Source organism: Triturus cristatus, chromosome 4_2 (assembly GCF_964204655.1).
Source record: "Triturus cristatus chromosome 4_2, aTriCri1.1, whole genome shotgun sequence".
NCBI classification, from domain to species: domain Eukaryota; kingdom Metazoa; phylum Chordata; class Amphibia; order Caudata; family Salamandridae; genus Triturus; species Triturus cristatus.
The window spans coordinates 984,311,589-984,326,526 of NC_140586.1; the positions used below are offsets into that span (position 1 = coordinate 984,311,589).

Genomic DNA, 14,938 nt, shown 5'->3' on the forward strand with positions numbered 1-14,938 from the left:
ACCTGACATAAGCATTCTTCCCACATACATAATATACTGTCGGAATTACCTCTACTGGACCTTGCATAAAATTCTTAGCAAAAGCTTCCACTGTAAAGGTCTGAGAACAAGTGCTATGTCCTACTTCGACCTTCTCCGTCTTGGATTGTAGTCGTGCAATACACAAATTCCCTCTCTGTGCTTCATCTAACGCTATTGGTCCATAACTTCCCTTAGATCTGTGAGCTCTCTCCTCGTCCGTCCAATCTACTGGGCTATCTCCGGTGTGTCGTGTCTCGGTCAACTTTCTATATCTGTCCTCTACTTGATCTATGAATTTCTTCTCTATCTCAGATAACGCACAGGTCAGGTTATTCCTGTGAGCCTGCGCCGTATCCAGCTTCATGGTCGGTCTAAAATATTTCAGAAGTCTGTCCTCTTTCTTATCAAGATCATATCTGTTCAAATGCTTGATTGCTGGAACCTCAGGAAGTACCGTATCAAAATTTGAAAAGAAATACTCGAACTGTCTCCTGTCATAAAATAGACTGAGCAATAGACTGAGCAATAGACTACAAGAAATCCCATATGTCAATGGGAGATGATGATACTTGATACCCTCATCCACTGAAGCAGGCAACTGCATACACACATAACAATCCTTCACATCCATCGCATCAACATACTCATACAACAACCTTGCATACGCGTTAAGCTTAAAATCACCCTTTGACAAATCCATGTGGAGTCTGCGAACATCTCTCAACTCCGATGATTCCTGTTCTCTAATACTGACACCACTCTGCCCTGGGGTAATAGGTGTGGGTGCTCCCTGAACCTTCCCCTCTTGCCTGTGAGCCACCATGTATGAACTGATCACTACCGCAAATATGGTGACTATCACAACTCCTATCAATGTGCCTATTATCAATTTAGCCCTACGATGTGTGTTTGCAGGATCTGCCATCTTCGGAATACGCTCAATGCCCAATACAGTCTCTGAAAGGATAAGTCTCTTTCTCATCAATGTCTCTTTCGCGAACTTAGGCAAACCTCCCTATCTTTTCTTCGTTCTATAACGGAAAAATCCCTAAATTTGTTCTTCTTCCGCTCGGATCTAGGTTATCTTCTTCTCTGCTTGCAACCTTCTCAAATCAATCTAACATAAGCGCTGGTCCCACCAGTTCCAGGACTCCCTGCAATATTTCGAGCTTAAGGATAATCAGTTCTTGTGGATCTGGCACAGCTGTGAACGTCGGGAACTCTAAATTGTCCAAGATCATACCTCGAATGACACTCAGGAATGGCGGACTTGGAATATGAATCGTCAAAATTCCTTCGATCTCCAATCCCGGAACTTTCAGCAACACTTCCACTCTCTGGAGCGGGACACTGTTGACCAATGTCATCGACCTCAATCTTCCCGTGCTCGGTAACCCTGGCATCAGTCACTTGGTATGCCCACTCTGGTGAAGCGTACTTCCGACTTGGCACTCTAGTTCTCTTGGACCTTCGCACACCACCTTGAGGATTCTCCTCGTCTCCTGATTCTTCTTCTAGTTCTTCCGGAACTGGTGCAAGGTCTGTGTCTGGAGCCAACCTCAGGTTTACCCGGTTCTGTCTTGCGGGCCAAACCCTTTCTGCTTCGGTGGCACCTCTAGCCTTCTCTTCAATACCCTGTGCACTGACCTCCTCTTCTTCGGCAGAACTTGATTCTGTACTACCCACTGCACCTCTTGCTCCTTCGCCGGTTTCTGGGTCAGTACTTCTTTCACGTTCTTCCCCAACTCGATGCAGTGCACCATCAGCCGCTTCAGCAACCCTTACAGCTTGACTGGCCCTCTCAGGAGGTTCTATCGGCTCACTGGGATCTTCGTTCTCGAGAGGGGCTGTATCTTCCAAGGGTGCTGGAACTCTACGAGTATGAGAAGCGTGCACCCAGTTCGGTAAACCTCCACACTTGACGGCTGTGTTCGTGACAAGAATCACTTGAAAAGGGCCGCGCCACCTAGCATCCAAACAACTCTTCCTCACGTGCTTTCGGACTAGGACCCAATCGCCTGGGTCCAAGTCGTGGCACCGGTCACTCGCAGCTGGAACCGTTGCTGTCTGCACCTGCTGAGACACAGAACGGACCACGTCAGCAAGGCCTTTACAATAGTCCAGGACCATATCATCAGTGATATTTATCAAAGCAGTGGAAGGTATTGCAGGCAAACGCATCGCTCTTCCCATGAGGATTTCATGGGGTGACAACCCAGTCCTTTTATCAGGCACACTTCGGAGGCTCATAAGGACCAAAGGTAGTGCATCAGGCCATTTCAGAGACGTAGACGAACACACTTTCGCCATCCGAGCCTTCAGAGTTCCATTCACCTGCTCCACTATCCCTGAAGCTTCCGGTCTATAGCTACAGTGTAACTTCTGATCTATATTCAAAGCAGCACAAAGCAACTTCATAACTTCGCTGTGGAAATGAGTTCCTCTGTCCGATTCAAAGGACGTCGGGAACCCGTACCTTGGAATGAGTTCTCGCAATAATAGCTTCGCTACTGTGAGTGTGTCGCATCTGCGTGTAGGGTATGCCTCCACCCACCTGGAAAAGACACATACTATCACTAATATGTACCTCAACCCATTACACTTCGGCATTTCGACAAAATCCAGCTGCATCCGATTGAAAGGTCCCCCTGACCTTCCTATGTGGCTCAACGTCACAGCGGTTCTTTTCCCTACATTCATCTGCTGACAGGTGACACACCTCTGGCACACAGTTTCAGCCACTGCACGAAACTTCGGATTGTACCAAGTCTGACGAAACACTCTCATCATGGCATCCCTACCAAGATGTACAGCACCATGTATCAACCTCGCCATGGGATTCAACAAACTTTCTGGCAACACTGCTCGTCCATCATTCGAAACCCATATATCCACGTCTCCCTTCTCACATCCCGCTCGTATCCAGCTGTCACGTTCCTGATCCGAGACCCCTTCCTGAAGCTGTTTCAGTTCTTCCCATGAGTCTGCCATTGCTAACATCTGTCCATACACCACTTCCTCCCCAGTTTCCTCAACGTGGGTCTCAGTGAAGTTGCATCCCTGTTCCGCACAAAATCGGGCTACTTCATCCGCATAATTGTTTCCTAATGAAACAAAATCGTCTCCCTTCGTATGTGCAGTACATTTAACAACAGCAATTTCATCAGGACCTTGCAATGCTTTTAACAGTTTTCGTACATGATCACCATTTCTTATGGGAGAACCTGAAGACGTCATAAACCCTCTCTGGGACCATAGCTGTCCGAAATCGTGAACCACACCAAACCCATACTGGCTGTCCGTGTAAATAGTTACACGGATCTTTTCCGCTGCCAAACAGGCACGAGTCAGAGCAATGAGCTCAGCCACCTGCGCGGAGTGTACTCCTTCTAAACAAGCGGCTTCCACCACACCCGTGATGGTGCATACAGCAAACGCTGCTCTCAATCGACCGACACTGTCTCTTAAACATGAACCGTCTACAAAGAAAATCTCATCTGACACTGGGAGCGGTTCATCAACAATGTCAGGTCTCGGTTTGGTGCATAGTTCAGTCACATCGAGACAATCATGGTCCTCACAATCTTCATTATCATCTATATTTGGGATAGGTAACAATGTAGCAGGATTCAAAACAGCACACCTCTTCAATGTCACATTATCGGCTGCAAGAATAACTTGCTCATAACGAGTCAGCCTATTATTCGTGAGGTGCTGTGTTTTAGTCCTAGTCATCAACAATTCAACAGAATGTGGCACATGTACAGTAAGTGGATGACCCATCACAATGCTCTCACATCTTTCGATGCTGACACCTGTTGCCGCAACGGATCTGAGACATCCGGGCAACGCAGAAGCTACTGGATCTAAAGTAGCTGAGAAATAGGCAACTGGTCTACGGACAGCTCCATGATTCTGAGTTAACACTGCTAATGCGCAACCTTCTCTTTCGCAGCAGAACAATGCAAATGCCTTGTTATAATCCGGCATTCCCAACGCAGGAGCGCTACATAAGGCTTCTCTCAGCCTCAGAAATGACTTCAAACAGTCGTCGTCCCATGGTACCGGATCACTCACATCCTTTCGCGTCAGCCGCTGTAAAGGCTTCGCTTCAAAGGAAAAGTTTGGGATCCACTGGCGGCAATAACCCACCATTCCCAAAAACATTCTAACTTCCCTCTGCGTCGAGGGAACTGGCATTCTCAGAATCGCATCAATGCGATCTGGAGACACCTTCCTTTTACCCTTTTCAATTCTGTGCCCCAAATACTGTACCTCAGGTAAACAGTATTGTAGCTTGTTTGGAGACACCTTGTGACCGTTCTCTCCCAAGAAGTTCAACAACGCAATGGTATCAACCCTGCAAGCGTCTTCTGTCTCTGATGCGACAAGCAGGTCGTCAATGTATTGCACCAAAACAGAGTTTTTCGGCAACACAAGACTTTCAAGATTCTTCTTTAGGAGCTGATTAAAAATCGACGGGCTCTCCGTATACCCCTGTGGGATACGGCACCACGTTAATATACGATTCTCTAGCCTAAATGCAAAAAGAAATCTACTCTCTTCATGTAGGGGAATCGAGAAGAATGCCTGACACAAATCAATCACTGTAAACCATCCAGCTTCGCATGGGATCTGGAACAGTATCACAGATGGATTCGGTACCACTGGACAACATGGAACAACTATGTCGTTTATTTTCCGCAGGTCTTGCACTATCCTGAACTTCCCACTTGGTTTCTGCAGTCCCATAATGGGTGAATTACATGGACTACCCATGATCTCCACCAGTATTCCCTGCCTAATCATAGACTCGATCACAGGTTTAATCCCTGCAATCGTTTCAGGCGACAGTTTATACTGAGGTGTTCTCGGGAATTCTGCATTCGGTTTAACCTGTATTTTCACTGGTTCCACTCCTCTGACTAAACCGATCTCCTCTCCGCTTAAATCCCACACGTCAGACGACACTGACTCCCTCAAATCCTGTGGAAGCTCCTCCACTGTCAAGGCTGGGTACATTTCCACACACACCCGCTGATCTGCAACTTTAAAGGTCGCGTCATCATCCCTCGTCTGTACCTCTACTCCCTTTGGGGTACAGTAGATTGTACAATTGAGCTTACACAGCAAATCTCTTCCCAGCAAACAAACAGGACTAGAATCGCACACCACGAACTGATGTCGATCCCTAAAGTTTCCTATCCTAACGGGAATCGGCTCTGTCAAGGGGCTCACTAGTCTCTTGTTCGCCACTCCAACCACTTGTATGCTTTCTCCAGAAAGGGCTACCCCCGGGACCACTGCTGACCTTATGGTTGACCTGGTAGCCCCCGTATCTACCAAAAAGGTAGTCGGGCATCCATCGAGTTCTGCTTCCACAAAGGGTCCTCTCTGATCTACCTCTAATATGGCCCTAAGTATACAATCATCGTCCTGACCTAAACTTAACTGCGCCAGCAAATCTGCATCCCTCTCCTCTCCTACTTCGAACATGGGCATCTGCAAATAAGTCCGAGCTCCCTGCTGTATGTTCTGCATCCGGGGTGGCTGGGGAACCTGCACCTGCGAGACACCGGTCCCCCCTTGCATCATTCTCGGTACAGTCACCGTCTGTACCTGTTCCGCCCCAGGGACCTGACCCATTCCTCCCTCCATCTGCGGCTGATTATAGGGGTTCAAGGGACACTCGCGCCTCCAATGTCCCACCTGGTGGCACTGGTGACAGGCAGTCGTCTTTTTCAAGATCGCTACATCTATGCCTGTTCTAGGGTCCACGGGCCTCGGCCTTCCCTGACCCTGCATATTCTGATTCCCTGTCTGATAATTTCCCTGTCTCCGCACCACTGGACCCCCATTCGGCGGTCCCTGAGCCGCTTGCATCTGAATGAGCAGTAGGTTATCTTTCATCTTCTTGTGCTTCGACTCAATCTCATCCGTGCAGTACCTGGCGTACCGCAAAATCTCATCTACAGGCTTATTCTGCCAACAGATCAAATGCTGCTGTATCATAAGACTGACCTCAGGCTTCAAACCCAGCACGAATTTGGACACAAACTGTCCCATGTCCTTCGTTTCCAGCTCATCTAAACCACTGTACTGCTTAAAAGCCTTCAAAAGTCTCTCATAAAATTCATGTACTGTCTCCTTTGGCTCCTGCACCGTCCTGTCTATCTTCACCCAATCGATATCTTGGGGTGAAACTTTCGATTTCAACCAGGTGATAACCTTATCGTACAGCCTCATTACTACGGGTGACGGACCATTTGTAATCTGGTTCCTGTCAGGCTCATAGTCCGGCCAATCAACAGCGATTTTACATGCGTTCCACAGATCTCCTGGAACCACAATATCGAATAAGGTGTTCAGATCTATCCACAACACCTTCGAAATCTTAACGAAACGCTCAACTTGCTTGTACCACTCTGCAGGCTTCTCCCTGAGCCTGGGAAAATCATTCGTAAACGATGCCAAATCCCCCCTGCTCCATGGTACATGCACATATCCTCCATTCGCCACCTCTCTCAAGGGAAGGATCTTTACCTCCTGCAAATCTCCCTCAGAGGTTCCTCCGCTCGCTCCCCTGAAATTCTTTTTCCTAGCCCATTTCTCTTCCCATTTCTCAAGCGTCAACCATGGCCGCATAGCTAGAACCAGTTCTCTAGTATGTGATCTCAGTCCAACGACCCTCTTCTCCTCTAACTCCCGCTCAGTATAATGCATCCTATGACTTCCTTGCAACGCTCTAGTCTTGGACAAGTCCACCCCATATTCCTTCGCCAATCCCCTCAATTTCTCGTGGGCCATTCGTGCCTTCCGCGTCACGTCTTTCGCCACGAAAAACAGGTCATCTGGATTGTAGTTTCCTATCCTCTCAAGAGGTAAACTTCCATATATAATTTCATCTGCCTCGGCTTTAAGTCTTACTACATCTATCATTCCTGCCTTCAAGGCTCCTTTCAACACCTGACAACTTGCTCCACGTCCCTCATCATACTCGCATTCCAGTTCCTGCTCTCTCCTTTCTTCTGGTGGTTCTATGGGAGCAGAATGACTCGTAAAGGCAACTGGGGTTGTCCCCGCTCGGCCCATATTCCAGCTCATTTGCTTCTTTGGCGGTACCCATGACCTTAAATCTGATCCCGACTCCATCAGAGTCCTCGGCCTCACCGGTCTCTCGTCCTCTTCGCCCCTAGATGTGTCTGACACCGCTGCTAATGGTGTACTCCATTGTGCAGGGCTTGGAGGTCGGGCCGTTGCCCCTTCCAACTCACTTTCCCCGCTTTCTCTCCTAGTTCTCTCTGCCATTCGTTCAGACCTCTCTCTCTCCTCCGATTCCGGACTGTATATAGACACAATCGGTCCAATGGTAACCGGTACCCTCAAGGCATCCGGTAACCTCATCTCTCTTTCGATCCTCCCGCTAGCCACAGACTGACCCGGTGAACTCGCTGTTTCAAACGAGATCACCCCTTCTACTCGGGTTTCGGGTGGGGTTGCTACCCTTCTAGTTTCCTCTCTCTCGCTCCACCTATCATCTGCCTCATCCGGGTTATAAGGGGGTGGTCTCTCGTCTAGCAATCTTCGCAATACATCATCATCAGAATCACTATCCTCTTTCTGTGCTTTCCCATGCCTTATCCCCGTCTCCTCCATTAGCGCGGGATACAATTTCGCTTCCTCAATTGTCTGCACTCTCCATTTTTTCTCCGCTGCGTCCCACTTAGCATCCTGAAATGCCCTAATCGACTTCCTCATTCTCTCCTGACTTCTTCCCTTTTCCTTATCATGCGCGGCTCTAATCCACGCATGTAATGCTTCAAACTGTGCTGGTCTTGGCAAGGGTCTTAAGGACCCCATCACCGTCTTCAATTGGTACAGCACCGCTAATCTAAATGAACCATACCTCGGGAAAGCTAATTCCCCTTCACCCTGTGTAACCTTGTGCCAATTCTCGATCCAAACTATAGTATGTAATCCCACATTCTGTGCCATGTAATGTGCCGGGGTATCCTCGGGAGGGGCTTCTTCTCCCCCACGAACAACCACATGCTTATCGCCTCTACACAGTTCTCGCAAAGCCCTAAGACACTTCATGATGAGCAAATTTGATCTCGTGCTCTATTTACTTCTTGCTCTCGAATCCTCCAATAACAGCGCGACTCACACCAACCGGCCTATCACAGCGCGACACTCTCTGACGTCACCTTCCTTCGTTCGCAGCAGTTCCCTTTCCCAAACTCGTTTCACGCTTACTCACGTCCCATTCATACACTGAAATAACCGATTAAGTTACTTCTCTGGCTGTCCGTCCACAGCCTCTGACTGTCCGTCCACAGTCTCTGACCTTGTTGACCTCGATTGGCGCCCGTCTGCCCCCGTCCGGTCAGACAGATCGCCTCTGATAGGTTACTAACACTCCGATCTGCACGCCACAACCCACGACCAGCGTTAAGTTGCCATACACACACGCATTCGCTCCCCCTATCTCGGTCCAGGTGATCGATGGTACCTCACGATCTCCTTTGGGTGGTCAACAAAATCTATCTCAGGTGTCTTCTACACCACAATTCCCGGGCTGCGCGCGCTCACAGCCTGATCTCACAATCACACGACATACACAACAACTCCGCAAGACATCACACAACAAATCAACACCGCAATCTACAACATCTCATTCTGTTCATACTCACTCCTGGAACTGCTGCTTTCTGCCGCACCGCTACTCGCCGTCGATGCTCGTCTGCTGCCGTCTGCTGCTCGCCATCTGATGATTCAGCATCACTTATCGTTTCTTGGGCCTCAAGGGTCACTTATCCTTATCTAATCTTCCCTCGCTATCAGTAAGAAACCATCCTCGTTCGCTACCAACTGCTCCGGCCCATTTTGGTATCTCGCAATTATCTACTGGAACCCACTCTGGTCAGATGGAACTTTTTACTTGCCCAATAGCGTGGAGGGAAAACACAATTATCACAATTACTGTCCACAATTTGCCATAATCAAGGACTCGAGACTTAATCTCTTGGCTCTCTAGTTTTTATTATCAGCATAAAGGTTTGAAGATACAAAGTCCTCAATACGAGGCTCAACAAGTACATAGGCACTAACACAAATGCTACTCTTCTAAGGATCCGCATACGACTAAAAATAACTAAAAGCACAATCTCTAAAAGCATGAGGTAGAACACTACCAAGCAAATGTCGATACTAGGGACACTGAACCATACCATCTCTGTCCCTACTCTGTACTAGATGACATCCCTACTTAGCAATCCCTTGAGACCCTCATCAGGTAATAGGTGTCAGAGTGAAACTTCCTAAGAAGTCTTCACTTAGAGAGCTTGGTCTAAGTTGCCCCCTCTAGCTCTTCGCCTAGCCTTCCTCTGCTCGGGGCTGCTCCCTTCTGCTCTGCTCTACTCTGATCCCCTCTGATCTGCCCCACCCTCGGGGCGCTGTCCCTAATACAGAACCCCAAGTCCCAGAACACGCCCTTCGCACCTCCTCTTCTCCGGGGTCGACTTTCAGTACTTTTCCACAGAGCGCTGTCCAGTTCCATCGTCCATCGCTTGGCCTTGAGTCTCAGACGCCATCCACACTAGGAGTTACGATTGGCACATTCCAATACACTCCCATGTCTGGCTTTTACTACATAAGTCAATTTGTGAACAAAGAGCTTCTCTACTAACGAGCAACTGTCCTTGCACCTGGGGTGAGATCATGCAAGGCAGACATTCTTCACATCTTTTAAGTTGCGATTTACTACAGCCTAAAACCTCTACTGGAATAAATCCCTTTCTGGCCTATGGCCCTTGGCTAACATAAGAAAATACCAGGCCTTTCGCCTCAACGATATATGCGAATTCTGGCCACTACTTCGGTTACACAAGCATGTTTAAATCACAGTATTGACATTTACGTCTTTCTTTCAAGTAAGTTAAACTAAACAGTCTACAGACACGAAGTCTAAGATACACATTTCTAACACCACATTACTTTTCATGTAGGCTAAACTCTATACATTTCTCTAACACGTTTACAATGTGCTTGTACATAGCTAGCACTTCTATTAAAATCGATATAGGTTATACAATTCTTAATACATTGCACACAAAATACCTGAATACACATTTGATTACATGAGGGTGCCAACTGACAATTAATATAACGCACCCCTACAATTTTCAAACTTTTAAGCGCTACATCATTTTCATATATTATTATTACAGGTGGGTGGCAGGGATTGTGTGCAGTGACGTCAGTGAGCTGCTGCTGAGTCATTGGACACACTTTAGAGTCTAGAGCAGTCTGATTGGATCATGAATTCACAACGCTTCTGAGCAGGGGCCCCAAAATGTTCGGTCCAGGGCCCCCACAATCCTTAAGATGTCCCAGCCTCCCCCTTCCCCTTCCTCTCTTTCCATCCATACATCTAACGCCTCACCCCCAACCCAAGAGAAGCAGAGGGGCCCCTCCCACATGAAGCAGGGGACCCCTCCCACAAGGAAAAAGACCGGGGCCCCTCTCACAAGGAGAAGCAATGGGGCCCCCCCACATGGAATAAATTCTGTATTTTTTTTTAGGATGTTTATAAAGCGTGAACGAGGCGGGGGGAGTCGAGGCGCCTCGTATTAAACATTTATTATCACAAGTTGTGCACAAGAAGAGATACACACAGTATAACACCCCTAGAGGGACAGACATCAGTAGTCGGGTACAGTGGGGTGCAGTGTCAGCTGCACAAGACACGATCATCACCACAAGTGAAATACCCCATGAGATCTGCCCCATCCCAGAGAGGACACTTCCGGGTTAAAGGTCACTCTTTGGGGACGGATCGCTGAGGGGGGGCAGCAGCATCACCGGAACCAGGTACCGGGGCTGAAAGATGCGAAATGGATCAGGACATTTCCCTCATTTCCCTTATTCTGAGGGATGAACACGTGCCTCGTGAGTAGCGCCTCGTGTCTGTTGTGTGGTATTAAAGCGCCTCGGTCCGAGCCACAGTCCTGCCCCCGGCGCCTATGGGCAGGTCCAGGGGAGCAGTGTCTCTCTTCGGGGCCTGTGCATAGCGCACCGAGGCTCAAGGCGGAGTCAGAGGCGCTGTATGGGGTGGAATGAACTCTGGGCTCCTCTGTCCTTAATGAGAATCCTTCACGGAGAGCTCCTGAGAGAAGCACCGAGAGGCCTGTCCAGGGGTGCAGAGGAGGTGAGGCCTGTCCAGGGGTGCAGAGGAGGAAAGGCCTGTCGAGGGGTGCAGAGGAGGAGAGGCCTGTCCAGGGGTGCAGAGGAGGTGAGGCTTGTCCAGGGGAGTGCAGAGGAGCTGAGACCTGTCCAGGGGTGCAGAGGAAGTGAGGCCTGTCCAGGGGTGCAGAAGAGGTGAGGCCTGTCCAGGGGTGCAGAGGAGGCGAGGCCTGTCCAGGGGTACAGAGGAGGTGAGTCCTGTCCAGGTGCAGAGGAGGTGAGGCCTGTCCAGGGGTGCAGAGAAGGTGAGGCCTGTCAAAGAGCAGAGGAGGTGAGGCCTGTCCAGGGGTACAGAGGAGGTGAGGCCTGTCCAGGGGTGCAGAGGAGGTGAGGCCTGTCCAAGAGCAGAGAAGGTGAGGCCTGTCAAAGAGCAGAGGAGGAGAGGCCTGTCCAGGGGTGCAGAAGAGGAGAGGGCTGTCCAGGGGTGCTTAGGAGGAGAGGCCTGTCCAGGGGTGCTTAGGAGGAGAGGCCTGTCCAGGGGTGCTTAGGAGGAGAGGCCTGTCCAGGGATGCAGAGGAGGAGAGGCCTGTCCAGGGGTGCTTAGGAGGAGAGGCCTGTCCACGGGTGCAGGGGAGGCCTGTCCAGGGGTGCAGAGGAGGAGAGGCCTGTCCAGGGGTGCAGGGGAGGCCTGTCCAGGGGTGCAGAGGAGGAGAGGCCTGTCCAGGGGTGCAGGGGAGGCCTGTCCAGGGGTGCAGAGGAGGAGAGGCCTGTCCAGGGGTGCAGAAGAGGAGAGGGCTGTCCAGGGGTGCTTAGGAGGAGAGGCCTGTCCAGGGGTGCTTAGGAGGAGAGGCCTGTCCAGGGGATGCAGAGGAGGTGAGGCCTGTCCAGGGATGCAGAGGAGGAGAGGCCTGTCCAGGGATGCAGAGTAGGTGAGGCCTGTCTAGGGGTGCAGAGGAGGAGAGGCCTGTCCATGGGGCAGAGGAGGTGAGGCCTGTCCAGGGATGCAGAGGAGGTGAGGCCTGTCCAGGGATGCAGAGGAGGTCCTCAGCATGCAGCCAATCAGAGAGTTTTAGCCAACATTACTTCCAGATGTCTGCTCCAGTAGTCACGGCTGTTCTAACTCTAAGGATCGGCCTGTCTCTCTGCTCCTGATGTTCACCAGAGTAACTGAGGCCACGGTGAACAAGCAGCTCACCAAATACCTTGAGTCCCACCAACTTCTGCACAAAGTCCATCCAGGGCTCCAACAGAGCTCTCTGCAGAGACCGTGCTAGCTAAAGCCACGTGGCTATTGGAGACATTATGTATGGGGGTGGGGAGGTGGGGGGCTCTGATTTGATTAGATCTGTCAGCAGCCTTTGACACCATCTCCCACTCCACTTTACTACAGAGATTGCAGATGGTGGGTCTTAGGTGAAAGTGCTTACTTGGTTCTTATCCTTTTGAAAGATCTGACCCAAGGGGTGGCATCACCTAACTTCAGCCCCTCAGACGATCACCACAGGAGCCCCCCAGGGACTTGTTTTGAGCCACAATCTTTTCTATCTTTACGTGGCCCACTTGGCCAGCCTGATCGAGTCATTCGATATCACCTCCACTCGAATATACACAAATCATTACATTAGAATTAAATGCAGATAAGATGGCCGGTAATTTTAGGAGCTGCCGCCAGGAAGTCGCTGATTGGATGAGCTCAAATCCCTGGCGCTGAACAGTGAAAAAAACGGAAATAATGGTATTTGGGTCCGGAGCCTCACGGCACAAGGCTGGCGGCCGGTGTCGTTGGGAGATCTGTCCACCCCATTCCATCAGGTCAGCAACCTGGGAGTTTGGGTGGACTCTCATCTGTCCTTAAAAGGGTTCATTAAAATCACCGCCTCTACAGGCTTCTATCAGGAAAATACTTCCGTTCATCCCTGCTTCATCTAGGAGGGACCTGGCTCTAGCCCTGATCCTATCGAGAAGGGATTTCTGCATCTCTCTATACGTAGGCATATCTCAATATCGCCTACATTGGTTGCAGCCACTACAAACACAGCAGCTGGGCTGGTTCTGGGCTTAAAGAAAACAACGTCGATCTTCAACAAACTGGTCAAATTGCACCGGCTTCCTGTCCTGAAAAGATGTCAATTTAAAGCACTTTATGTCATAAACGCTCTACAGTCAGGGGGATCATGCTTAAATGTCCTCGCTCTTTGCCTGGTATCAGCTGGCCGAGGGGTGAGGTCCCACCGTGCGTTGCTGCGTAACGTCTCTTAAGTTAAGGAAAATCAGAATAGATGGCTGCTCTCTGCCTGTGGTGACTGCAGGTACCTGGAATGGAATGCCCTCCCACCTGCCCTGTGCGACAAGAAAACATGAGGTCTTTCAGGAAACAACTCAAAACCTTTCTGTTTGTGTTCAGGGGATGTGTGATTTTGATACTTATGTGCTCATATTAGCGCCAGGACCCTTCTGTCCCGAACTAGCTGTGCAGCGCTATATAAATTGGCTCTAACATCCGGTGATAAGCCATTGATCTCTGGGTAACAGAACGTTGCAGCTATAGACGCCCTGGGAGGAGGAAAGGCACCGGGATCTGAAGGTCTGGTGTAGAGTTTTACAAAGCTTACAAACATATACCGGCCCCACATCTGCTAGAGGTGTGTGCCGAGGCATTGGAGGGAGGTGTGTCGCTGCCATCTATAAGTGACACAATCATATCGGTGCCCCCCAAGCATGGAAAAGACCCTGCTAAGTGTACCTCTTATCGCCCTCTGTCACTGCTTCACTGTGATTGTAAATTCCTGCCTGAGGTGATGCGACTCGGCTATCCCTCCTACTAGAGAAAATAGTCTCCCCGGTACAGTCGGGATTTGTCCCACACAAATCCACAGCGTTTCATCTACGGAAGGAATACGCAGTGCTGCATCGGCAAAACACACACATGAAGGCTGGTGATGCCGATAAGGGGTTTGACTCCCTGGAATAGCCTTTTATGATCGAGTTTAGGCGCCTTGGTATGTCAGGGAGTTTGAGATCACGTATGAAGCTGCTGGATACACAGCCTATGGCCTGAGTTTACGTAAATGGGCTCAACTCCGACGCCATTCAGATCGCCTGGGGCACTGAGCTGGGACGCCCTCTGTCACCCGTTCTTTATACCAGGAATGAGCCCTTAGACCTGTGAACTCCAGAAGAGGCGTACCATAACCATACTGGGCTGACACCTTTTAAACACTGAAACAAAGAAGAAAACACATCTTTATAAATTGACAGGTTTATAGTCATTGTGGCCAGGCCTGGAGGTGGGTTGAGAGTTGAGAAGGTCGGATGACGGAACTTCAGAGTTCAGTCAAGTGACCTTTCGGTGCTAACCGAAGTTCGGCAAATCACTGGGTAGCTCTATCTGAGTGGAGCGAGTGTTCTAAATTAGAGGTCTAAAAGTAGGGAGATGGCTCGGTATACAGTATACCAAATTAAGGTGTAGTCTGCACAGAGCCCAGTGAATCCCCTGAGGTATACAGAGGGTAAAGTAGATAATAGTAAAAGCTCTATTTGTGGTAGTGTGGCCGAGCAATAAGGCTTTACCAGAGGGTAGTGTGAAGCATTTATTGTACACACTCAGGCAAGAAATGATTGCACACACTCAAAGACTGAATCCAGACCAATTGTTTTGTATAAAAGGTTATTGTTTGGTTATGGTATTTGTAGAACCAAAAAATTCCTCAGTTGCAGGTAGGTAACAGTTTTT

General features: G+C 49.5%; 1 protein-coding gene across 1 annotated transcript in view; it reads left to right on the forward strand.

Annotated features, from left to right (window-relative positions):
- The first annotated feature begins 11,113 nt into the window (after positions 1 to 11,113).
- The window catches only part of LOC146839215 (uncharacterized), a 139,747-nt gene continuing 135,922 nt past the window's right edge, over positions 11,114 to 14,938 (forward strand). Inside the window, exon 1 of the mRNA XM_085600019.1 lies at positions 11,114 to 11,230. Within this exon, the coding sequence (XP_085456145.1) occupies positions 11,129 to 11,230 (102 nt within the window). The 5' untranslated portion in view covers positions 11,114 to 11,128. The remainder of the gene's footprint in view (positions 11,231 to 14,938) is intronic.